The sequence below is a fragment of the Dreissena polymorpha genome, chromosome 4 (genome assembly GCF_020536995.1).
Source record: "Dreissena polymorpha isolate Duluth1 chromosome 4, UMN_Dpol_1.0, whole genome shotgun sequence".
NCBI lineage: Eukaryota > Metazoa > Mollusca > Bivalvia > Myida > Dreissenidae > Dreissena > Dreissena polymorpha.
Window position 1 is genome coordinate 121,625,869 of NC_068358.1, and position 27,750 is coordinate 121,653,618.

Genomic DNA, 27,750 nt, shown 5'->3' on the forward strand with positions numbered 1-27,750 from the left:
GCGAAGCTAAAACATTTTATGAAAAGCCGTTGCCTCTCAACAAGTGACGCGCTTTGACCTGTCAAAGTTTCTGCAATAAGTGATATACTTGCAGAATCCTACGTGGGTTGCGTCAGTAATCTGCGTGCATTAAAGAAAGAGGTACTATCTCTAAATCCCATCCTATTTGTATGTATTGTTTGACCGCATATTGCAATTGTATCGGTTGTCACTATCACTGCTTACTCATTTATAGTCCAAATAATTAGACGTAAGCTACCCCGCGTCGATGTAAAATCGACCTCATATTTATAGGAGTAACTCATTTAAATCCATTGAATCAATCGACATTGCATCTTTTTGGAATTCATTTAGCTATACGAAAACTAATTTATACTTTACTCTAAAGACTCTGCGTGTTATCTAGAATAATTTATAGACTAACTATTTTTTGCAATTGGAAGTATTGGTTAATAATAGGAACATGGATTTGGAAAAAATATCTGAACCTATTGGTAACCAACCTGCTGAGGTACTCGAGTGGACAAAATCACTCCGCGATAGGAGTCCATCACCCGGTCGTTCAAAGACACGGTCAAGGAGTACCTCTCCGCCTCGTAAGCACGCTCAAAGCAGAACACCTAGGAAAGGTACTCACTGCTAGTCTGTGGAAACAGCTTCATAGAGCTTTGTAGATTTAATCACCATAACTTTCATGTATCGGTGTCTATTCTTCATCAGTGAATGTGTGTGTGTGTGTGTAATAACAATTATACATTTTGCAAAAAAGACACTTTGTAAAAAAATAACCATAGCTAATAATGCACTATTAGACCTCTAATGCTTGCTACTATTTTGATTTGACAGTGTGTTTTAACATTTTATTTTTACAAAAATAATTGTGTTAGAACTTAGGTGTAGGACTTATACATGTGACTTATTTTGATCCTTGTTTGAATAGACACTGATCATAGAATTTTCAGCATGCAATATGAAACTTTACTAATAGAAAAACTATAGAATAGAAAATTAACGCATGTTAAACCCAGAATAGAAATGTAATGTTTATGTACCAGAAATACTATAGCGTGTTTTGTAACAAGAACAGATAACTAATTACCAACCTGTAATTTAAATAAGGGATCTACCGTATTTTTTCTTTGTTTTATTTTAGGTGATCAGCAGGAATAATTTTGAAAAATAATTATTTGGAGATACTGTAATTACTCTAAGTTTTCGGACACTCTAAATTTTTGGACACCCCCGTTTGTAGCCAAAACAATTATTTTTCGTGACTTCAAATATTCGGACATACGGGTTTCCGTCTATTATTAATGACTCTTAATTTTCGGACAGTTTATTTTACAGGGCTATTCTGTCAGAATTCTGCCCTGTTGCACTTATCTGGTGACACTTTGATCATGCATTTTTACAACCAGATTAAGGCCATAAAACCTGGCAGATGAATGCCTTAAGACAATGGACCATTACATTTGCGTAATTGGGTAAATAACCATGTATACCGCTAACAGACAATGGTTTGACGCAAAAGCTTAAAGTGAAACATATATATATATATATAAGTAATTTATACTATACTGCGTGGTTTTTTACAAGCACATGCTATTATATATTGATATAATTGACGCTATCCACATTGCATACCCGTATCTGATCGTCAATGCAATATTTTTATAGTGTCTCTAAATTTTCGGACCCCTGTATTTTTTGTCTCTAAATTTTCGGACACATGAATTTTGTAAATAATTTTTGTATCTAAATATTCAGACACAAAAACATTAATTATTTTTAAGTGTCCGAAAACTTAGAGTATTTATGGTAAGTTGTGTAATATGTTAAGTTTTTTTCATCTATTCATTTACAAAAAAGAAAGGTATGAAAAAGTGTTATCAAAAATTGTATACAAGCACATACAAGCTTAACAGAAAGAAATGTGTGCTGACCAGCAGTCATGGGATACCACAACAATAATTCTTGCATGCAGCATGTGTAGATTTAATAGTCTTGTTTAACAGTTAACTGCTCTCGTGTTTCGAATTATTGTTATAACTGTAACAGTTACATATCAATGTGTAAGAACTGAATTAAAGTTTAAGCATATGGTTGTATAAAAAAACTATTTAACATTTGCATTTTAAAATTATGTTAACTGATACATTATTTATTTCATTTTAATGAGAAAAGGTACCATTAAGGGCTCATGTGATGTAGTATATTTTATTTGCTCGTTTATGTGTCTCGTTAACCACTACACTCATGTCACACGCACAACTGTAACAACTTTTCAGCAATATTATTTTTAGCACTTTGGGGTCAACCATAACATTTTCTGGGGCACCACCAGTTCTTTTTGGATGATATTACTTTGCCCTATACTGATGGAGTTTGAAATAACTTACCGCATATACCCGTCATCATAAGACGATATGTATCGTGTAACACCCATCTCCCTATCTCAATGTTTAAAGTCTCGCATAGAAGTCAAAGCTCAACTTTGGCCATAAAACAGCTAACATTCTGCACAAAAAACACTTTTTCATAAATTCTATTCATCAATATATAAGACCAATTGTCTTGTGTAAGTTTTAACACCCATCTCCCCACCAGTACCTTAAGAGTTCAAAGGTCAAATTTGTCCTTAAAACAGATTTTCTGTACTGAAATTTTGTCATTTATCATGCTATTTCAAGATAACTTACCACTAAATACTACCTTTCGGATACATATTTCGTGTGTTAAACCTGTCTCCCTACCTCAAAGGTCAAAATCACTGTAAGGTCGAAATTTGGCTATGAACAGAATGTCAAGGCCTAAACTTTGGAATTCATCATGCAATTTTAAGATAAATGACATAAATGAGAACAATGAGGAGACGGAAAATTGCGTATTGCATCACCTGTCTTATTAAATTTAAGGTCAATGTCAAGGTCACACTTTGAGGTCATGTTTCACATCAGTGGAGTTTTTTTTTAAAGCGCAATAATGATGCAATCTTGCCCATTGGAAACATATCTGTTTAAGAGTTGCCACAAAACACTAAACATTTTGTGTGATTTGCTTATTAACCATGTGTGGTTGTGACACTAACAGGGTACTTATGTTGCACCGTGTTTTGTTTGCCACCCACAGAAGTGTTCTCTGGTACAGTGCCATCCTCTCCAGGAGTTTTGATGATGGAACTCCCAAAGCCCACTGCTTCGAAGGCTCCCAAGCTCTCTCAGTCTGCCAAGGTGTCCACTAGGAAGTCTGACAGCACTCTTAGACGCTCGACTGGGAATAGTGTGGCTGCTTCTTTTGCTAACACGTAAGTTTATTTCAGACATTATTATTGCCGTTTTTCTTTGATTTGATGTATTGTATGTCAGAAAAATTTGACAAAGAGTGTGACTATAAGCTTGACATTCACCAAATTATGAAATAGTCTTGAGACATACTACATGTACTCACACAATTGCTTGCGTCTGCTTAATGCTCTGGTTAAGGTAATCTTCCAACAACTTTTTCTATTACAGGAATTGAATTGAGGCTTCACAAATGTTTTTGGGATTATTGTGTGCGGTCCTTAAACAAGTTCTATGACTCTAACAGAATTATGCCCATAACCCTGACTTTCAATTTGGTAAAACTATGTGTTTTTTTATGTTATAATTGTGTGTATCGGTAAAAAAAACTTCAAGCAGACAGATACAGATTGATTGACATGAAAAATAATAACATGTGTGAATTGTTTAGGATGTTTGTCCTATTGTACATAGACAATTATATTTAACGATAGCTTTATCTGCAACAAATATTGAAATAAAACTACACATAAGTGTTCACAGTCTTCATAAACATTCACTGACCAATACCAATAACTGTGACCAGCTTTTGTAGCAGGATTATGTCCCCTTTTTACTAACAAAAGACTGGTTAAAGTTTTCTGTGCAAGATGAAATGTGCATGATTTATTTAATTGATAATTAAATTATGGAAAGTCCCAAGTAAATTTTTTAAGTAAATTTGAAATCGAAATCAGAATGCTTAATCTGGATTCCAACGGATGACGAAATTGTGGTACGTGTTGACTACATTGCACTTTCTATACTATGTTTCAGGAAATCCAAGTCCCAGAATGGTCCTACAGAGGCCATTGAGGCTGAGTACATCAAGAACCTGCAGCAGCAAATCTACTTCCTGGAGCTGGAGACCAACTATCTATATCCTTTGTGAACGCTTCCCTGTTTAGATATGGAGTGAAAACGGCTGTATGCAACCAGCAAAAAACCAGAACAGACTGCCAGTAACTAGCAGTCTGTTCAGGTTTTATGATGTTTGCATATGGCCATCTTAGGGTTGGAAATGAAGGCTTTAAAATTTGAATCTAGTAAGAAATGTCTTGAAATAAAAATGATTTTCCAAGGGACTACAAATGCAACAAAGTATGTATCTGAGTTGTAAATGGTTAAACTGTGGCAAAATATCCAAACATACAAACAAATACAAATATTGTTAAATTTCTTATGTTGGCACTAAAGTGGTACATTAACCATGAAATACATGTACTTTATGTGTAACTCTTCTTCTGTTCATTTGATGCATTGTGTTTTCTTAACTCGCTAACGCGTGAGCAGGCAAAGAAGGCTACAGAAATGCACCCTAAAATGTCAGCAGAGGCGGAAAGGATGCTAGCAAAACTGAGGGTAAGATGGTCATTTGGTATTGCGTTAATTACTCTAAGTTTTTGGACTCTAATTTTTTGGACACCGTCTTTTTCATCCAAAATAATTATTTTGTGTGACTCCAATTTTTTGGACACCCAGGTTTTCACGAATGAACAATAAATTTGCATTTTTATCTATTTGCGTTATTCTGTTTGCGCATTACATGTGGGTTTTTTTTCAACCCGACAATCGTCATAAAACCTGGTAGATGAATATGAAAATTTATTGGCCCTTTATTGTTTATTTGGGAAAAATGTATGTACATGTATACTGCTAATAGACAATTGCTTCAGCTGATACTTTATTAAGTGATACTTTTTGGGAAACAATACATTCTGATTAATGCTTGCATGATTTTTGGTGTAAATCATTTCACCAACATCTGCATGATGTCAAAAAGTATAAAATATGTTAATTTTGTTGATAAGAAAATTTGTGATTAATTCATTAGTGCAAATCCACAGTTAAATTATAAAAGCTAAATGTCTCTGTTCAATTGTGAAGCATTAGCACACATTTAACTGCACCAAATGGGTTTTTTTAAACAACAAAATCAAAATTTCCACTGTTTTTGGGGGAAAGATCTGTCAAAAGTGTAATAATATATCTTATGTTTGTGTGAAAATTAAAAGTTCTCACTATTGTTTATTAAATGCTAATCATCACACTCTTGTGTCCAAAGTACAGCCTTGGAATTTCTTTTGGAGAACAGAATATAGGAACATCAAATGCATTAGGTATATTTCCAGTGTGTCTCTAAATCGTCCCTTGTATTTTGGAAATACATGTATATCTTAGTATCTACATTTTCTGACAATAAAAAATATATTATTTTTAAGTGTCCCAAAACTTAGAGTAATTATGGTATATGCATATCTGTTAATGTGGAGCAGGTTCTCAGTTTTAAGGAAAGTTAGCCAAACACTAATTGTGTAACCAGGGGTTTTGCTGCTGATCACAATTCTGGTCATTTGCAACAAATGTGCAAAAGTGGCATCAGCATTTTAACGGTGGCTATTTTTTTAAATAATTATCTCCAAAATCCTTTACACAAATATACTGCAAGTCGAAAAAAATAAGCTGTTGAACATAAGCAGCCAAGGTCTGCCAGTTGTAAATATTGCTGTGTGAGAACATTAACAAAATATTAGGCAGAGTGCAAATCTGAAAACACTGAAGCATGTAAGTATAATAGACAATTTGTATACTTCGATCAACAAGTGTTATGGGACTAATTATCAGATAAACGGCCCCGAAATGATATTGAACAATCAATTATCTAGTACTTGGACAAACTTTCACAAACACCAATCATTATATATAACGATTATTATAAGAGCCACTTTCTTAAACCATTTATGCCTAAAAAAAAGCTATGGCAAACAGCGTCTCATCTGGGTGGACAGTAGGTTTTAACGTTTTTATATGTACCAGCGACTTGGTTCCATGATGTGACGTAGATTGTGAGGTAACTTTATAGACGTGACGTCGTTGCTTAGTGATGAACTAGATCGATACAAGGATTGTATATATATTGAACATTGATAATACATTTTCATACAAAAAGCGGGTATTTTGGCGTTTATATTTTTCCCACCATCGAGGAAATAGTAATATACAGAAATTCCCATTATCGGGGAAACTTCTCAGTAAATAGTAAATACGGAAATTCCCATTATCGGGGAAACTTCTTAACACTGGGTCTGCGCTATTTGCTTAAAGGAATTTCTGTAAGAAATATTCTAAATACAAAAATAAATATACTAGACATCCCTTATTTTGGAAATAAATTGATCTAATGTAGAAGGATGGGAGAGTCCACTAGGCATAAATGGGTTAATTTTGAGATAAATTTGCATAGGCAGAACATTATCAAGGCATGCCTCGGGAGTAAGATAACTGCTGCTCACCTTGACAATCTCATGAGGATCTCTCGAGTCTGTATGAAAGGTCAGGACTTCCCCTATGACCAGGCTTTGAAGAAATGGGCTAGGGGCCTGGGGCAGACAAAGAGGATTTTTTATGCCTTTTAAGGAGGGCATATAGTGATCGGTCGGTCTGTCTGTCTGTCTGTCTTTCCTTCACACTTTTGCCTTTAGGTTTCGAAAAATGCTCATAACTTCTGTGTCGCTTCAGATGTAACCTTTATATTTGGTATGCATGTGTATATGGACAAGGCCTTTCCATACGCAAAAAAAAATGACCCCTTTGACCTTGATCTTAGGCTCCGCGTTTAGGTTTCGAAATCTGCTTTTAGGTTTCGAAAAAAGCGTTTTTCGGGGGCATATGTCTTCCGATGGAGACAGCTCTTGTTTATTATTGAGTGTCCAAACTGTATCACCAAATGTAGCCGTGTGCATATGAATGTTAATTGGAATGGAGATGCTTGATGTTCAGGTTTTTTAAATTTCTTTTTCATTTGCAGATGATCATCATGAACACTTGTGTGGTACTACATGTTGTATGTTTAGATGAATAATTTTCAAACATTTATGCAGCATACTGTTATATTGATGTTGGCATGATATTTGATGATTTTTTAGTTATTCATGTCGTTTATCATGTGCAAAATGTTATTATTTATATAAAAATAAAGCTTATTGTGACTTGTGAAATTACAATTTTACATATAATGGTTTTTACTTCGGGTAAAAAAGGTGACAACTTTTTGGGGGCCAGTGAAACCCCCTTTTTAATCAAGCAAACGGAAACTGTTGTAAAACCATTTAAGCAAATGTGCATGAAGGTGCAAAATAGCCCAATAAGGCCCAATAACCACAAACATTTTTATGTCCCCCAGTTAATACTGGGGGACATATTGTTTTTGCCCTGTCTGTTGCTTTGTTGGTTTGTTTGTTGGTTAGTGTCAAACTTTAACATTTGCCATAACTTTTGCAATATTGAAGATAGCAAATTGATATTTGGCATGCATGTGTATCTCATGGGGCTGCACATTTTGAGTGGTAAAAGGTCAAGGTCAAAGGTAAAATTTTCAATATTGAAGATCTCATTTTTAGTGGTGAAAGGTCAAGGTCATCCTTCAAGGTCAAAGGTCAAATATATGGGGGGGACATAGTGTTTCACAAACACATCTTGTTTTAAATTAGACTTGTCACTCTAAGATATTTTCAGACTAAATTAAATGGGAATTTTCTTTAAAAGACAATTATTTCCAGGCTTTGAGCAGATTATATTATCTGTAACACCTCTGAGGTGAGCTATTGTGATCACTCTATGCCTGGCATCCATTGCAGGGCTTTGTGAGGTGTGATTTGTCGACTTATAGCTGGTGACCAATCTAGAAGCTACATTGTCCATTCAATCTTAATGAAACTTGGTTAGAATGTCATCTGGACAATATCTGGGTCACATGCATTTAAAAAAGGTCACCAGGTCAAACTGTAGACAAATCTGTTTTCCATTCTAGAGGTTACATTAATGGCTCAATCTTGATGAAACTTGGAATGTATATCTAGTCCTGGCTGGAATCTGGGTCTGGAGCTTCTAGAAATTAGGTCACCAGTTGAAATCTTAAAATAAAAATTAACTACTCTTGGGACAAGATTTATAGCTTGAGCTTGATGAAGCTGCATGCCATGGTCAGAATATCTTGACAATGTATAGGTCAAGTTTGAATCGCTGTGCGTCAAAAAACTAAGTCACAAATAAAAATATAAGAAACACATTGTTTCTACTCTTGATACCGCATGTATGACTTAATCTTGATAAAACTTGGTCTGAATATTTATCTTGCCAATATCTATTCCAAGGTCAAATCTAGGTCAAGTGTATTTTGAAACATGGTCACCCGGTCAAATCATAAAAAAACATTGTAACCAATCTACATATAAAATTTATTGCTGAAACTTTATTAAAATGTATCAGAATCTTTAACTTTACATTATTTTGCCAAGGTTTTAATCTGGGTAAGTTGCGTCCAAAAGCTGAGTCACCAGGTCAAATCTTTAGGAAAGAAAGGCCACACTAGAGGCTACATTTATGACTCATTCTTGGTGGAACTTGGTCAGAATGTTGATCTGGACAATATAAAGGCCATGTTTGTACGGTAACTTGGTCAAGTGGGGTAAAAAAAATAGATCACCAGGTCAAGTTTCAACAATTGGTATCTGTGATTTCAGATTACTGGTTAAGGACCATCATGGCTTTTTTTTTATGCGACTGCTGTTGAAAAAGGGTACTTTTATCATTTGGCCACAGTAAGATTACTGAACATTCATTCCTGGATTTGGGTGCATTTACAGACCATGCAGATTGAGATGGACGGGCTACAGACAGAGAATGCAAGGAAGGAGAGCAGTGTTGGCCTGCTGTCACGCGAGAAGGAGCATATTTTAGAGCAACTCAGGGAGGCTGAAGGTAGGGGCTATGACAAGGCCTAAAATAATGCAGAGTGGATTCATTTATGACAATTTAAATAATGAATTAAAATTTGTATGGTCTTGAAATAAGATATGGAATTTTGAACTCTTAGTTCAAATCCCTACGGTTTTCAACAAGGAAAGGAAACAAACAATATATCATTTAATCTTTTTTATGTACTGTGAGACCATTATTATTCGTCAGACATTAATTTTCGTTTTTTTCGTCCTTCGACCGATGGAAGATTTCAAGATCCTAACAAACAATCATGTCCCATATTTGAAACAAATAAGACTGAATTACCGTAGGCATGAGGCATTTAAATCCAGCGTTATCCACACATATACACAGGGCTCGAAATTAACACTCACACTCTCGCAAAATGCGAGGAAAAAAAGATTGCAAGGTAAGTTATAAGCCACTAGTATTTTTTGCAAGTAATAATATTGTGGAAAAAAAAAGTTATATTGCTAAATGTGTTTGACGGCATGAACGCTGAACCGTAGGTCAATTTTTTGAACATCCGAATACCCATATGCGGAAGCGCGCACCTTGTTTGTAGACTGGTATACTTATAGTGCAGATACCCGGATGGTATTGATACAAAGAACATGAAACAGTCGACTATTCACACTCAAGTTAAATCCGGTTTTGACACAAAAGGGTGTACATTATACAGTGTACTGACAACTGACATTTCCAGTAAAACGCGAATGAAATAAGGCTGTATCGAATGCATCGACTTCGTTTAGGTAGAATAGTGTTGATTAGCGCTAATTGTTAACAACTTTATTACCCATTGTGTGTATTGTGTTTTTCAGGGGTGTTGCAGATTATACAGCCAACACGCGGCAAATCCGGATTAAAGACAATACTATTACAATTATAAGGGACAGTTACTATCACCTGAAATAACAGACTTGTTAATTGGCATATGCCAAACAAGGCCCACCTCCTGCAAGTGACTACCAAGTGTCACCCCTCTTTCCCCAGCACGATTTTTTAGCAACCGTGTATTACATGTATTACAAACATTACAAACAAATCAGACGCTTTTTTATTTCAAAACCAGAAATGGACGAATTAAAGTGCTGACGAAATAGTCATTTTTTTAAAAAGGACGAAATTTCGTGCTGACGAAATAAATGGTTTCACAGTATATGAAATACGAGGCACAGATGCAAACTTCATTATAAAGTGCTTGATAATTGTTGGTCCTATTTTAGAACTTGCATCCAATAAAGATGCAAATATTTTCTGTCATATGTAGCTTGATACTTTTACTGGCTGATATTTTTATTTCAACAAAACATATTATATACATTTTTATACAGTTCAATTGTTCATTGCGCCAAAATTCAGAAGAAACAACAACACAATCATTCAGTTAAAAGAAATATATTCTGTTTGATTTTAAATTCTTAAGATATTTTTAGAATGATGGGAACCCTCACCCTTATTGACTAGAATCTTTAATATTAAGGACACGAGACCCCTGATTTAAGTGTTTATGTAAAAACCTGTATCACTGTCCTTTTCAGAGGCCAGAGCAAGAGACAAAAGGATGTTGATGGATGAAGTGATCGAGCTGAAGAAAACCATTGCCAGGAATGAATCCGAGATTGCATACAAGGACAACCAGCTGTTTGAGGCTAGAAATGAGCTTGAAAAGAGTGCCACAGCTTTGAAAAATGCTGAGACAAAGATAATCACATTGAAAAGTCAAGTAAGTGATATGTGTTCAAAAATGCCTCTCAGCTTAGAAATGTGTTCAATACTCTTTTATTTGCTTTAATAAGCTGATCAGTTTTACATTCAAGGATTTTTCAAAACAGTGCATGTGTGGCGAACTATTTCATCCATACTTGGGCAAGCATTTCAAATCTAATTCTGATTAGCAATAAGCTACCGTAATCTTAAACAGCAGCTCAGGATGGGGCAGATAGCACTCAAGAAGGGATCACATGTTTAAAGCCAGAATCCCCATTGACCAAATATATTATTTTTACAATCTAAATATTTGTGCTGTTTTGCAAGTGGGAACAACCTGTAGGCCAGAAAAATCTTTCTCAGGACAAGACATATATACGGTCACTGGACATGTGGATTTAAAACTTAATCAGTTAGAATTAGTACAACAATCAGCCTTTCAAAACAAATTTAATGAAGCAAATGCCTTTAAACAATATAAACAATTGAAAAAAAAAAGATTTTGTACCCCTTTTCCTAGCTGGAGCAGCGTATAGAGCAGCACAAGATGACTCAGATAGCTCTGGATGAGAAGCGCTCAGAGTGTCTCAGTGTGGAGACGCAGCTAAAGACAACGGAGGAGAAGTACTACAACAGCACCGTTAACCTTCAGGATAAGATCGTCAGTGACCTTAGGGTATGTGGGCCAACTGTAGGGAGTTAGTATTGTGTACAGGGATCACAGTGGAGAGTTTACGTTACTTATTGGTGTTTGAAGGAGCACACATGGTAGTTATAATGGATCAATAATGGGCGCTTTTAGGGGTTGCATATGGGAGTAATTAGGCGTCATAAACAGGAGTTACCACAATTACTCTCGAAAGTTTTTGACACCAAAAAAATATATAAAAAATTGTGTCCATAAAAATTAGATACAAAAAATAAATTGATTTTATATATGTTTCACTTTAGGCTGTTAGGTGTAACCATAGTCTCTAACTGGGATGCATAGTTATTTACAAAATAAAGCAAATTTAATTTTCCATAGTCTTCAGGCATTCGTCTGCCAGGTTTTATGACATTGTAAAAATGCATGATAAAAGGGTCCTCTGAGGTAATAATTCTAGTTAAAAAAAGTATTGTAAAATAAACTGTCCAAAAGTCATAAATTATGGAAGAAAACCCATATGTACGAAAATTTAGAGTCACGAAAAATTATTTTGTCTAAAAACAGGCTTGTCCGAAAACTTACAGTTATTACAATTATAGGGGTCTTATTTCGAGACGGTTATTAGGGTCAAACTTAATAGTTCTAAGGGGTCTTAAATTGGGGTTATTATGGGTATAATACACTGGTATTTTAGGGGTCACAAATTGGAGTCGTCACTATCTGGAAATCTAGAAATTAAGTTACATTTTTGAGTCTGAAATAGTATAGTTAGGAAGATCTTTCTATTTTCTCAGTCATCTGTTTGTATGCTGGGCTAAACTGTTCAGGACATTCTGCATGTCATCTTTATAAGCAGGGATGGCACATGTCAGGTCTTGAGTTGACGATTTTTCTTTCTTAGAATGTCTTTCTTTGTGAATTTAATAAATAACTGGTTTGCAACCTTTTTGATGGGTTTCCTCTATTTGTTTTAAAGATTAAAAACAAATAAAGCATGCTGTACAGGTTTATAAAAAAATCTTCATAATTTTGATGATTATAATTTAGATTATCTTTTCAGGAAGAAATTCGTGACCTGCGGCAGAAGCTGAAGGAAGCGGAAATGACAGCAGAGCAAGAGCGCCACATGAGAAGCAAGATGTCTGATGACAGCTCGTCCATTGTGAGGGAGAATGCAACCCTGCACCAGCAGGTGGTGGAGGTCACAAAACAGCTTGAGAGGGTAAACACTCACAGACTTGTATTAAGAACTTTGTGTATGGGCCGGGAAATATATGTATCTGCAATAAAGTTGAAAATTGATATTATGACAATTTTCAATAGAGTTATCATAGATCGGAAAAATTATGTATGTATAATATTCAAACAAACAAAATATCACTAATGACTTAAAAATATTAATTTGTCTTTTTTGGTCATGTAAAATATCAATTAGAATTGATAAAAACAATAAAATGTTAAAACATCTTTGATCAATAAGTGATCTTTAAGGTTTATTGGACAAAATTCAAACTCCATTTCCCTCCTCAGAAGTTATGTATTTTACCATATAATTACTTTAAAATTCTCTTCTGAATGTAAGCTTTACTTGCAAAAATTGACTAAATTTAGTCAATTTTTCAAGATTAAAATATGCCTCTTAATTGTGTAGATTTTTTTTCTCAAAAATTTGGTATGGAAGGTTTTTTCTTAGAGACAACAAATGGGTCAAAGTGTGTACAACAGATTAAAATGTTTGTTTCCTTCCTTATAGGAGAAAAATCTTCGAGATGAGATTGAGCACAGACACCACTCAAATATTTCTGAGATGGTACAGGGCAAAGACCGAGAGAAGGAACTCAGGTTTGAGCTCGAGTACGTACGGGAACAGCTGGCCAAGGAGATAGAGAGGGTTAGGCAGTATCAGGAACAGGTCAGTGAAAACTGAGTTTGCTCTCTTAATTGCTTCTCTTGCTGTTTGTTTAAGGAAGTTTGGTCAGTCGATAACTGCAGCTTTTATGGGAGTTTTTGTTCAAAGGAAGGCTTTTTCAAACAAAAATCCAGTCAATCTGAAAAGTGTATTCCCTGATTAGCCTGTGCAGACTGAGCAGGCTAATTAGGGAAAATACTTGACTAACATGCATTAACCCTTTCAGTGCTGGAACCGAATTCTGAAGGCCTTTTCAAACCATTTGGATCCAGATGAGACGCAACAGAACGTGGCGTCTCATCAGGATCCAAACTGTTTGCTATTCTGATAGTATTCTTTGAAAAAAAAAATGAAAAAAATGCTAATTTTAGAAATTCAGCAGAAGTCATTTTAGCAGACGACAAATTTCCCAGCATGCAAAGGGTTAAGCTCATGTTTCCCAGAGTGGGACTCAATAAATGGAACCTTGTGATATGTTTATATTCCCAGTGCAACAAATTACAATTCACACATTTTGTTTAACTTTATTACTAAGCAGATGGCTGTTTTCACAATCAAGCTGAAACAAATTTTCACCCAACTATCAATGAATTCCTGTTTTAATTTTATCCACTGGGTCTTTATTTGAAAATGATTAGATAATATTGTTATCAAACTAACTTAATAGTGTTCATTTTTAACCTGCACCTATAAAAAGAAACTCTCATATGACATTCCTAAATTTGCTTACCTATATTAACCCTTTCCCCCATAAGAAAAAAACTGAAAACGGCTTTTGCAACCAGCATAAAACCAGAACAGCCTGCCAGTAACTTGCAGTCTGTTCAGGTTTTATGCTGTTTGCTGCTCATCAGTAACTAAGGGTTGGAAATGAAGCCTTTAAAACTTGAATTTAGTAAGAAAGGTCTGTAATTAAATGAAACTTTCTAATGGACTACAATACGCATCTAAGTGGTAAAGAAAATGTTGTTCATTCACAGATGACAACCAAAGAGTCGGCTTCCACTCAGGTGGAGCTACAGCTGAACACTGCGCGCAGTCGGGTCACAGAGCTCACCAGCATGCACTCACACTTGGAGAAGGATAACACCCAACTACGCAAGGACAAGTCCCTCTTGGTTGACCATGTGGCAGACCTGCAGAAAAAGGTAGTAAGCCTTATTTAAGAGCTGTGTACAGCTTTTTATGAATATTTATTACATATACAGGCTGTTGTCCATCCTAGTGTAAGATTTGTAGGATAAAAGATGGTGTGGTCGTGTTGAGAACTGCTAGTATGGATGAATGTAAATTAAGTTTTTTTTACTCACTTTCTGTTTCATCAAAGTACATAAGCCCAACAGCCAAGGGCCAGTGACATCTAATTTGGGAGTTAAAATTATCAGAAATTAATATACTGACAAATATAAAATTTTATTGTCCCCTACCGGTGAAACCGGAGGGGACTTATGGTTTGCGCTCTGTCTGTCCGTCCGTCCATCAGTCACACTTTTCTGGATCCTGCGATAACTTTAAAAGTTCTTCATTTTTTTTCATGAAACTTGAAACATGGATAGATGGCAATAGACCGTTCCATAATCGATAAATTGACCGCCGCCATATTGTCAGTCACGTGACTGTCCGCCATTACACTGCTGCTAACTTGTGCGAGTCTGGGATTCTAAAAGCCAAAGACGTAGAGAATACCCGCTTCACCGTTGTCGGATAAATAAATCACTTAATGAATTAATGTGAGGCGATTATCACATTTTTGTTGTTTAAATGATTGTTTGAAGTTGAGATTGATTGTTACAAATAAAATGTTTAAAATGCTTTCGTGTATTTGTTTTTGTTTATCTGTAATCAAGTGGTAATCATCGGCGAAAAATTTGCTGGTTCAGTCGCTCATACTATGTCTTTGATTAGACTTGTTACTTTTAACGTTTCACAAACAATTCACGCATGTATTGTTGTGTTGATTTTAATAGCCGCAACATCAAGCAGATTATATTTTAATTAATACTTATAAAAGATTCTCGCGCAATTAATTACCGCTAATTGTTTGTAATTGATCTTATTTGGTAAAAATCTACATTCCAAAATCATTACATATTATATAAAGTATGATATAATTGATACGCCTTCCATTATTTTTCTTGTTCTAACTGATATCAGAGATAAAAAATTGTGGTTTGGAGTTATATTTATTTTTTTAGATGGAATTTTGTCACGTTAAAAAACGAGCTTTTTATCATGAGAGAGTGATATTGATCTTGACGACCTTTAATGTGATTATTCGGAAGATGAAGAGAATGCGATCTATGTGATATATCTATATTTTCATCTTTGAATCATTTAACAGCTATAAAGCTAAAAATACTAAAAATTGTATTTTATAGGTCTTTGAAGTAACGCAAAACATATGGATAACGACACCAAATGTTTAGTCAATTAATCCACACAAAAAAACTCCGATAAAAAAACACCTAAATAATATTTCAAAAATATATTATTAAGCGCCAAACGAATTTATTAATACATTAATTTGCAACTTTAAAAACGCGGCATAAGCATCAAATTAAAGATTATCTGAAGACTGAAAGGCCGACAATTTGACACAATAAAGAGCTCTATGCATAAGCCGTAATATTTTTTTTTGCAGAAAAGCTTCAATAAATTACAATAGTAAAACATCTAATTATAAAAATAGAATTATCAATGGCATGAGGACGCTAGTGTGATAAATAAATGAGTGTTAGAAAGTGTAAGGAGTGCTTTGAAAATAAACATACTACAAAGCCATATTAAAAGCAAAGGACATGACAGTATTTGCATGTAATTTTAATTTGATGGGTTTTGTACAAAGAATGACGCTATTGAGGAATATTAACATACAACTGAAAAAACACAACTTCATATGATGCAAATTGAACTGTGTACTCATGTATATTGAAAACTCGTTACTAGTGAGTATGAGTGACACATATAAAACATTTTAACACACATATATTTATAAACATATATATTTTTTTTATTTTTTTTTTACCTCTGTTTGGTGTCAAATGTAATTTATTGTTTTATGATATCGTTCGTGCATTGCCGTAACATCAAATCTTCATACGGAATGACGTAGTTTTAATTAACCGATACCCGCTTAATACGTTAAATGTTTTATTTATATATTTTTTTAAATACTTTATTTTTTCATAAATTAAACGGTCTAGTATCTTTACAGTGTAAAATTTCTGATATTCTATATTGGACATAACTTTTAATTTGTAAAATATGTAACATATCTTATTTACGCAACTGTTAAGTATGTCGGAGGTAAATTATCTTACCAAATGACTGCTTAATACTACCAGGAAGATGAGACATGGTGGCATCATCAATTGTATTTAATGACCAGATTGTCATCTGCCACCCAGTGTGGTTTATGACACCATGTGGTTAGTTAAGTCTGGACAATATCTGATCAAAACGAGATAATCGGATTATGCAGAGCAAATGGGGCAATTAAACACTGGAATGCAAAGGCATACACGATTTAAAGATTGATGCAAATAATCAAATGAAAAATATTGCATTTAATTTAATTAAATGCTTTTTTTAATGTGTCAATGTGTAAGTTTTCCAAGACAACCAAGACCATGTAATGACGGCCTTAGAATTTAGAAAGAAATTCATCCGTTGAATAATCGGTGCTCTCTTATATATGTTACCGATTGTAAAGCAGCAGTGTAATGGCGGACGCGGAGAGAATTCAGGGGAGATAATTATGTGATGACCAAATTATGGAACGGTCTATATGGAGATTATGCACGTGATTTCATTTTGTTCCTACGTCAAGAATTCTGGTTGGTATGGCAACAAATTTTTATTAAAAAATTACTGACAATGGTGGAGTTTCACCGGTAGGGGACAATATTGCTTGGCAATCTCTTGTTTATTTATACATGTACTACGGTTGCACAATAAAACTGAATGTTTATATGATAAGTTCATACCAAGGGAAGGTTACAAGCTAGCCAATGTACATGTATATAACAGAATCTTAACAAGCCAGTTTTGAAGTAAAACAATTTACCAGAGCAGGGCTTGCGGGCTGGTTCTTATTTGTGATCACTATTAAAAACCATGTTGGTTATGTTGAAGCCCAAAACACAAATAAATCCTTTTCAAATTGCAGCTGGAATCCAAGAACGAGGAGGTGGTCAGGCTGCGAGGGGATGTCCTGTCTCTTGAGGACCGGGTCCAGGAACTGGAGCAGATGAACACGCAGGAGCTGTCCTCTCAACACCAGAAGTGGGGCGAGTTTGAGAAGCTGGCAGAGAGCATGCGCACCCTCTCTCACACCATGGCAACCTCTCGGTCATCACGGAGCCCTCGCACCATGGGCTCCACAGGCACACGGCCCATGCAGTTCTAGGGGATTTGGGTGTTAATGATTGGTGGGTGATTACAGCCCATGCATTTTTAGGGGGTTTGGGGGTTTGTCATTGGGCTCATGCAGTTTTATGGGATTTGAGGGTTTGTGATTGGTGTGTGATTGGCTTGTGTGTCTAAGGCTGATGTAAGTTATTGCGGACTAGTGTATAGTTGTCATGCATTGTCATGTTCAAAGTATCTGTGGTAAAAAAAATGGAGCGGTTGATGCTTAAAATTGTGGGGACGGAGAAACAGACCATGTGCATTCACATTCTTTCCAAATATACTGTTAATAAAAGTCCAATATGTACTTTTTTTACAAAGGATGTTATAAATTGCATTGTGTGTTTTCCAAAATATTGTGAAACATTGAAAAATAATCAAAATATCTGTTTGGGACTTAAAAGATACAGGTTGCAGCGGCATCCTTTTTCCCTATTGACCTTTTCAAAGCAAGTTTATATGGAAACATATGCTTATCTTGTTGAAAAGGATACCATATTATCCTCCCCCAAAGGCAGAGGGATATAGAATTTGAGTTGTCCTTCCGTCGGTCAAAAAAATATTTTTGGCAAGGGATATCAATTCCATGAATTTGCCTGTTGTAAATGTGATGATCATCAGATTAGAAACTGAACACATATTACATCACTTTTTCATAATGATTTCAGTATGTATTGGGCATTGTACTCATACATGATATTTATGCTTGTCTGCTAGGTATTTGGAAGCTTTGCCAGTGGTTAAGTGGTTTATCTCTATTAGTTTTCTTTAATGAAAATCATTGTTATATTGTGCTACTTTATGAGTACTTGTGTTACAGATTCTTCAACTTGCCAGATATTTCAACCATTCATCTTCTCATAATATTAGTAGTTGTAAATATTGTTTTATTTGTGAAAGTATCAGGTAATGTGTATGTATTTTGTACAAAAACTTGAGTGCTCGAAATAGATATTGCCAATTCCTGGAGATCTGAATTTTAAAATCTAATTATTTTTTAATCTTGTACCTACGCTCAAAAGGTACAAAACCATACACAGTCATACATTTTAGACAAATAGAATCTCTATATGTTATTTAACACATTATCCGAATCAACCTTTGTATTGTTGTTGTGGTTTTGCCTGTCATACACACCTATTAACTCTTTCAGTGCTGGAACCGAATAATGAAGGCCTTTGCAAACAGTTTGGATCCAGATGAGACGCCACAGAACGTGGCGTCTCATCAGGATCCAAACTGTTTGCTATTGTGATAGTATTCTTTGGAAAAAAAATGAAGAAAATGCAAATTTTATAAAATCAGCAGATGACATTTTAGCAGATGACAAATTTCCCAGCATGCAAAGGGTTAAAATGAACATACAGCATTTGCCGAAAAATAATAATCAAATACTTTCTTACTCAAAGGCTACTCTGGGCTCTAAGGAATCCCTAATGAAATCTTTTCTTTTCCAATTTTAAGAAAGTTAATACAAATTGGAAAAATAGCTAGCCTGCATATTTTTAAAGGTATATATTTGTTTGGGTTATTTCTCTGTAAATGATAGTGATAAAGTATGCATGTAAATATACTGGTCACATTGTGTTTTAAAATGTTGATATTTTGACAGACTGTTGATGAAAATCCCTTAAGTTACATTTTGTAACCGTTTAAAATGTTCAATCACTTTGAAGGTTATCAATCTTAAACTGATATATGATTTACTCTGAATTGTTTCTGGTTTGCTTTCTATTGCACATTGAATAAGTTTGCTTTTAGGTTATGTTTTTGGCTCCTGTTTTGTCTAATGTAGACTGTTTACCTAACTATGACCATGTTTCTACAATATCACTAATTGGCGCATTGATTGTATGTAAAGATTTGTTGGTGTAAAGCTACCCAACTGACAGCAGTCATTCAATATACATGTACAACAATTTCATTGTGACAAATTTTCTTTTTAATATAAATTAACATTTCAAACCCTGTATGTACTATTTACGTGTCGCCAAAGATCTTTTATAATACAGTTTTGGTTGTATACGCAAATGATTTCAAAGTGCTTTTATTGGTTTAACAATAAACAGTTATTTTTTATTTTAAGCATTCATTTCACGATGCAAACAATTTTCATTTCATTTTTTATTTGGATATCAGTTTGTAAGCAGGAAAATGGAAGACTTATCTGTTGTTGTTTTTTTTTCAACATCATTGTTGTTATAGAATGACAAAGGAATATTTAGGGAATTGCAAAATGATTGGTGAACATAAGCAGATATTATAATAATGGAAGAGTCTCTGTTCATCGTATATTTTAGAATAAGGCCTAAACTTTTTGTTTTCAAAAACTGTCATTTGAATTCACTTTATTGTGAACATTTTGCAAATTAAACACTTGATATTCAATTGTTATTTGATTGTCATGAATGTTCTGTAGGAATGTTAAATATTTTGTGTCTCTAATTCTTTATAACAGTTTGTGTTGCCTTTTATTGTTTGCTAATCAGAGTCAGAAGAATGTTCAGTTTGGCTCAGATGATCTTTTGCCAGGTAAACTTGAGTTCTGAATCATTTTCTTAGATCTTAACTTGAAAATATCTTATTTTAAAGATTTGAATGATGTCATTTTTACCAATGTCAAAGCTGAAAAGATATATTTATATGGGGCAAATTTTGTTTCATAATTTTATCCAAAGATAACCTGTGATTATGTTTTTGCTTGCAGTTTTATTTAGCCAGTTGCATCATTCTTATATGTGATTTTAGTTGTATGTAATGTTAACTGTTTATTTATATTATTATTTATTACCGGTATTTACTAATTTCAAGGTATATTTATCTTAATAGAATTAGGGAAGCAAATGAGATTGCTTCACTAATGTACCTTGAAAATGTTTCCATGTGATATTTGCATGCTTTTTTACAAATTATATGTATATTTTTATTCTAAACTGTGTTGCTTGCACATTGTTTATCCGTCCATTTTTGCACTGGTAGGGCTTGTTATGTATGCAAAAGGCTTAGTTTAACTCCTGGATTGTGTACCAACTAATTTTAACATTATTAATAAATAATATAATTTATAGATGTAGTTAAGTAAGTAGGTAGATAAATAAATACAAAATAAAATCAAATTTAATATTATAATAGTACTATTTATTTTATGAATTGTTTAATGGTTAGGTGTTTTTTACTGTTGAAAATGAGGAACCATGAACTTTTGAGCGTTTTTTAAGTAAAGGAAATAAATATTGTTTTACAAATTTATTTGTATATATAAGAGAATAAAATTGTTGTTTTTTTAACAAAAACATACACTGCTACACAAATAATGAAAATTATCAAATATACAATTATGTCAATCACAGAAAATAACTTATGAGAGGATTGCTACACAAAAGAATAAATTGCAATGTATTTTATACAGATCAGATTTTTAAGAACCATGTTATAATTTAGCAGTTTGTTTAAAATAGATTCTTTACATGTCGGCAGCCTAAAAGCTTTTATTACCACTGCGTGTGCATGTACGGGTACTTGATGGCTCCTATTACATGTACAGACCATGTAGATGAGCCTTGTTCTAGGAAAACTGGACTTCAGCATGTCCGTAAAGTGTCGCCTCGGATTAGCCTCTGATCTGGGGTGGTATTCCAGAAACATCTTAAGTCATTTCTTAAATTATTTCACTTAAGTTAAAAATTACAATGTTTTGTATTTCTTTACTAAATAAGGAAACACATTTTTTTTTGGTATTCCTAAAATAACATTGGCATAATGATGCTATTTAAATGTATATCTTGATGCTAATCTATTGCAATATGAAATGAAACACTTAAGAAAATATCCCAATTTAAGGATCAGAATAAAATTTAACTTAAGATGCTTCTGGAATACGACCCCTGGGACGTCACATTCCGCTATTATAGGCTATTACGCTTTTATTTTTGTCTATAGGATGTCTTTTAACAAAAAATATCCCATCTAGGTGGAATGTGTATATAATTGCAACAGATTAAGTACTGCACAGGCTAATCTGGAACGATTCTTTACGCACATGTATTAAGCCAAGAACGATGCTCAGATAGTCTCAAAGAACACTGTGATAACTATGTAGGCCATCCATTAGTGTAGTTAGATGAATGAACAAATAAATATTTTGGAATGTAGACATATGTTGCTGCTGTTGTTGATTATGATGTGATTGCGATTGCAGCGTGTTTCCTTGATTTGCAGGAAAAAAATGTGTTTTAAGAGTGGTTTGACCCTCTATAATTCAGATATTTTTTTTAAGGTTTGTTAATGTGATCAATGATGCTTTATTGCTGTCTAATAACCATGCTGTGCCGATCTTTCTAGTGCTTATTTAGATTTGCAATTCTTACTATAAGATCCGGTTAGTTACGCGTAAACCTATTTATTTTAGCTCAATTGCAAAGAAAGCCTTACATGTATTTGAAACGCACTCGAGTCCGTTTCCTGGAACTAGAACCAGTACTTGGTGTCTATGGAGGAAGTCTAAAGAACGCTGCCACTGTGGAGATCAAACCCGTGACCCCTCGATAGCTAGGCGGACATCATATCCACTAAACCACTGCGACCCTTAGATCCGGTTAGCGCAGCGATTCTTACCTGGTTCAATAACCGCTCGATGGGAGCGGTTGGTCCTAATTTCTATGAGTCTTGTAAGAAAATTCGGTAAGTGGGCGGTGACATAAACCGGGTTCTCCCGTGATGCAGGCTCAGACGCGACCTTATGAACTTCGAAATTCACACACACCAAAAGAGCATATAATTGCAACAGATAAGGTTATTAATATGTTAGTATGGCCGTAATAGATCTTAGCTTATGAGGCTTTGGTATTTACTCTAGAACCCTTACCGCACGCTGTCGCACTTCACCGAATGTTGACGAAGATTAGATGATATAAGCGACAGACAAGTTACATTAAGATAAGTAAAAAATCTCGCTAATTACATTCCAATTACGCACGATCTGTCCTAGGCAATTAGTTTCTTTGTACAGAATGCAGTATCTTAATTAAATTTAGATGAAGACTTTGCTCAAATGTGTCATTCTCGTATTTATTATGTGCCTTATCGCGAAGAGCGTGAAGAACGTGATATTAGATGTCATCTTGCATGTATCCAACTGTTTGTCTTGCAGCTCTGCTTTACGTACACAATCGCACCAACTGCGCCTGCAAGGACACAATAGTACGCAATCTGCATTCTGCCAACGCGTAGGAGTATACGATATTTATTAACCAATTACAACTTAGATACGTATTTTTACGCATGCGTAGTCCCTACGAAAGTAAAATTTAATTAAAGACTTTTCTTACTAGATTCAAGTTTGAAAGGCTTCACTCCAACCCTTAATTACTGATGAGCAGCAAACAGCATAAAACCTGAACAGACTGCGAGTTACACGCAGGCTGTTCTGGTTTTAAAATGGTTGCAAAAGCCATTTCACTTCGCTTCTTAACGGGGGAAGGGTTAACAATTCTTCATATTGCAAACGCTTAAGCCGTGCTCTTAAAAATTGGAGTTAAATGCTTGTGCTTAAAGTGTCGCTCCAGATGAGCCTGTGTAGTCCGCACAGGCTAATCAGGAATGGCACTTTCCGTCTTAATTGGATTTTCGGTTAGGAGAAATTTCTTCAGTTATGATGATTTAAGCAAAGTATATAGCTTCCATCCGAACTTCTTTTTTCTATGAATAATTAACGCAAGATACACAAGCATTATGAAGCCGTGTTTCCATACTAGCATACGGCCCATCTTGGTAAACGCAAAAGGTACAACACCTATGTATGAACATAATTTCCATGAAATGTCTTCGCCAGAGTGTATAGATAACTGGTTGAACATTTTAAATTTTATTGGAATAAAATAATGGCGACATATTTTATAAAAGCCCTGTCGTATTACACGGGAAACCAATTTACAATTGTTTCAATATAGAATTTTACATAGAATCATAGGTACAAACTCTTTTTTATTTGTGATTGGATATGTCACTTCAGCCAACTGTACTTTTTGTGAACTGAATGTGAAGCTATTCAACATAAATTAAATAACATATTTTTTTTCAGGATGTTATCATCTTTCTAACCTTCTAAATAGGCCTTCCTTTATACTGGGACATGAAAACACGACTAGGACTTTCAACTTAATATTTGTTTTGATAAACAAATATTTATAATTGTAAAATGAACAAAACTAGACCCACTCTTAAAGCTGCAAAATCGTACCTGTTATTACATTGCCATGATTTAATGTCTCGTGCAAAAGAAAAGAATGGAAACTATTGTTACCTCTTTTCCAATAGCTGTTAGTTGTGATATGGGACATAAGAAGTATTGTATTATTGACTGTCTCTTAAACAATTATTGTTTATATTGTAGGTTGAAAGCTTTTGATTATGGAGTGTATAAAATGTATTATACTATGCATATGTAACTTGTAAACTCTGATAGGCATTGCGTGGAATGACCTCGACCCTCACATACCTATTGACGTAAAAAGTGTTTATATTGTTCGGAAAAAAACTTCTCTAAGTACAAAAAATCCATAAGAGCGGACAGTGATGTCCTCGATTAACCTGTATGCACTGCACAGTCTAATCTGGGACGACACTTTACGCACATGCATTAAGCACAGATTTCCCAGAACGAATTTCAGATTGCAAACATGGATAAATCAACCCTAGATTAAATTCATATTAGAGGCTTTGCAAGCACCTGTTATAAATGATGGTGCACGCATTTTTTAATTATCCCGTCCTTTGATAGATTGAAGTCGACAGCTTTTGAATTGATATTAAGATAACAGATAATGACATGATTTATTTTGTACGTAACATAGTGATATTTTAGGCGTGTGCTTAAAAATTAGAGTAAAATATTAAATTTTGCTATTGAGACGAAACCGTCAGCTGGTTTAGTTTATCTATCAGTATGTGGTTTATTACATTCGTTGACACCTCGTTTAGACTGATCAAATTGGAATAAAGTTAAAATAAGTTGAAATTGAAATTTCGTTAAATAGAGAAAAGATATAGTTTATTTTAAAGGCTGGAAAACTTGAATAATTATCTATCTTTGTTATAAATATCCCAACTTTAGTGAATCATGTTTCCTTGCTGTAGAATTTGTAATGAGGTAAATCCAAATAGCAATATTTCCCCGAATTAGCTATAATCTTCACATTCAGGAACCGCACGTACTTCCAGAACACAAACGAAAAGTTTGTTCCGCCTCTATCAGTACGAATTATCGTGGCTCGTTAATCAACATTATCAGAGAAAGTGACACCTTACACGCCTTGAAGTTTGTGTATTACTCGACATTATTGACCGGACTTCACAGCAGAATCTGTTATCCAACCGACGTTAACACCAATATAATTGAGTGCCGCTTTGTGGAAACCGGGCTTAATACATTGGCGTAAAGTAATGCCAAACATTAGCATGTGCAGTCCGCACAAGCTAATAAGGGACGACACTTTCCGCGTCTGTGAACATTTTCGTGCAATGAAATGATCTTTTAACGTGAATAAACTCTAGGCGGAGTGTATCGTCCAAGAAAGGCCGTTTCGGACTGCACAGGCTAATCTTGGACGATACTACACGCACATGCATTAAGCCAGGTTTTTCCAAAGTGCGACTTATTTACATGAGTCGTGTTCTGAGAAAACTGGGCATAATGCATGTGCGTGAAGTATCGTCCCAGATTAGCCTGTGCAGTCCGATCAGGGACGACACTTTCCGCTTTTATGACACTTTTCGTTAAAATGAAGTCCCTTCTTAGCAAAAATCTAATTTAGGCGGAAAGTTTCCCTGATTAGCCTGTGCGGACTGCACAAGCTAATCTGGGACGACACTTTAAGCACATGTATTATGCCCAGTTTTCTCAGAATACGACTCAAAGTATATTGTACCGCATTCAATCTCCTCGCAAAGTTGTCGTTCCTCGCAATATCTTTGCTTGTTCCAGTCTAATCTCTGCGCGGAGGTTGATACCGCATCTTGAACTATCAGCAGACGATGATAAGCACGTGTGAAAAAGCTAAACAATAATTTTGTCATCGCTTTTAACGAAAACAATAATGAGGTTTGTTCATGAAAATTGTGTACACTCCCTAAAATAATTATTTATCTATTAAGTTCTCGAATATTTCCGTGTAATAAAAAAGTTATTTAATTTGTAACATAAAAACATGAAGTGCACGTATTGATAAATCCGTCAATATGCATAAAAATCCCTTTGAACGTTCGTGTCCCCTCGTTACTGATAACAGTCAGTTTATTTATGGATCGGCGCCAGTCTCACTCGCCACACACTTTGGGTGTTACAGCAGCCGTACAGGGCCATGTCTTAAACTAGTAAGTGTTAAAATCCGAATAATTTGTTCTAAATCTCCATTTATTTACCACTTGTAAGCTATTGAAAGTTGGAATATTACTCCTATTTCATATAATTTAAGCAGTTTATAATACATGTGATGTTGTATGAAATACATGTATCAATCGCTTTAATGGTAAACTAAATGTATGTTCCAATTTTGCTAGAAACTGAAAAAAATTATGTTCTTACCATATATAAAAGTTCAATAATCATTCCTAAAAAAGTTTCTAAACTAATACGAACGTGTATAGTGTCCCCTTTAAATAGTTATTTGGTACGCCGTGCATACGAGTATACTTATATACAATGAAAAGTGAATGTTTGCTATGATTCACATTAGACAGACAGTCGACAATCAGCTAGTTTTTTATTGGGATTTTTTTTAATTTTAAGCTATTAAAGTAGTGAGGAAATATTTATGTTTATCTAATACAATTTTCAATTAACTCGCGCCGCGTGTGGTATCAGCAATAGCTTTCTATCGACAACGGTTGAATATCAAACTCCGTTATAAAAGTAGAATTTTTGCGATATGCAATGTTGGCAGACCATATTTTTCAATCCACACTTGACTGTTTGAACTATTTTGTGACAGAAAAAAAACACTTTGATTTTGCAATTTACTCCTAGCGGAATTTGGTATGAATTTCAAGCCTTGAATTTGAAGTGTACAAGAGAAGTTGCGTAATAGCTTACGCTTATAATAATAATAATAATATAATAATAATAATCTCTTTATTTTTCGAAGGTAACTCATTAAGACAACACATTGATACAAAGTCATGCAGACAGTTTAACAATGGCAATCTTATTTTCAATGAGGCCTTCAAACAACTATGGTATGTATAATGCATTCTACAGTATAATGCAAACATGTAGACTTTGACGGACATAAGAGTACTGTAACAGTGTAATAGAAGTGTCATAAAAAGCAAATATATTATATGACTTCTCTTATATTATTAATTTCTCTTCCGATATTGAAATGGTCTCAAGGAACAAATATTTATAAACAGAAAGTATTTAAGAATATAAATGTATTGTTGATTACATTTTCCCATATGCACACACTCTAACGCACGCACGCACACACACACACGCGCGCACGCACACACCTATACACACACACACACACACACACACTTATACAATTACCATATCTTAATTAACACGACCAATAACAATAACAAAAAGTAAACAAAACAGCCGCGTACATTATTGTACAAAGTCAGAGTTTAAAAACGTGGAATACATAATTCTTGAAATAGTTAACGATTGATAGAAGCGGCTGATGTACACAAATATTATAATTACAGAAAACAATATTCATGACCAGTGTTGTTCACAATAGGATATGAAATTACCCAACTGTTATGAAGAATAGCCTGCACCTCCTTGCTATATAAATAGTTTGAAAAAGCAATATGTTTATTTGTTTGCAGAATTTAAATCTACAGTAATCATTACGACACTTATGGAGGAGTATTTGACTTTTGAATAAGAGGAAAACAGAAAAATGTTACTACGCGTGAGACTCATTTTGCGCCTCAAAGAGGAAATATTTCTTAAGCCTATGTTTGAAAGTGGTGAGAGTGAG

General features: G+C 34.4%; 1 protein-coding gene across 2 annotated transcripts; it reads left to right on the forward strand.

Annotated features, from left to right (window-relative positions):
• Positions 1-26: 26 nt before the first annotated feature.
• LOC127879055 (ELKS/Rab6-interacting/CAST family member 1-like) lies at positions 27-21,897 on the forward strand. 2 transcript variants are annotated; one of them, XM_052425640.1, is made up of 12 exons: positions 27-141; positions 460-629; positions 3,130-3,304; positions 4,098-4,199; positions 4,604-4,682; positions 8,966-9,080; positions 10,625-10,809; positions 11,314-11,469; positions 12,503-12,664; positions 13,196-13,354; positions 14,332-14,499; positions 17,520-21,897. In XM_052425640.1, exons 2-12 carry the CDS (start codon positions 464-466, stop codon positions 17,757-17,759), a joined length of 1,707 nt encoding a protein of 568 aa, XP_052281600.1. In that variant the 5' UTR covers positions 27-141; positions 460-463; the 3' UTR covers positions 17,760-21,897. The 2 variants fall into 2 exon arrangements, with proteins under 2 accessions (XP_052281600.1, XP_052281601.1); XM_052425641.1 differs by lacking the exon at positions 460-629 and having other exon boundaries at positions 28-141.
• Positions 21,898-27,750: the final 5,853 nt, after the last annotated feature.

Coding starts and splice junctions, on each gene's coding strand:
- LOC127879055 (XM_052425640.1), top strand. CDS start 464: ATGGATTTGGAAAAAATATCTGAACCTATTGGTAACCAACCTGCTGAG. Junction 4,200..4,603: donor GAGCTGGAGACCAACTATCT/ATATCCTTTGTG, acceptor TAACTCGCTAAC/GCGTGAGCAGGCAAAGAAGG. Junction 13,355..14,331: donor TTAGGCAGTATCAGGAACAG/GTCAGTGAAAAC, acceptor GTTCATTCACAG/ATGACAACCAAAGAGTCGGC.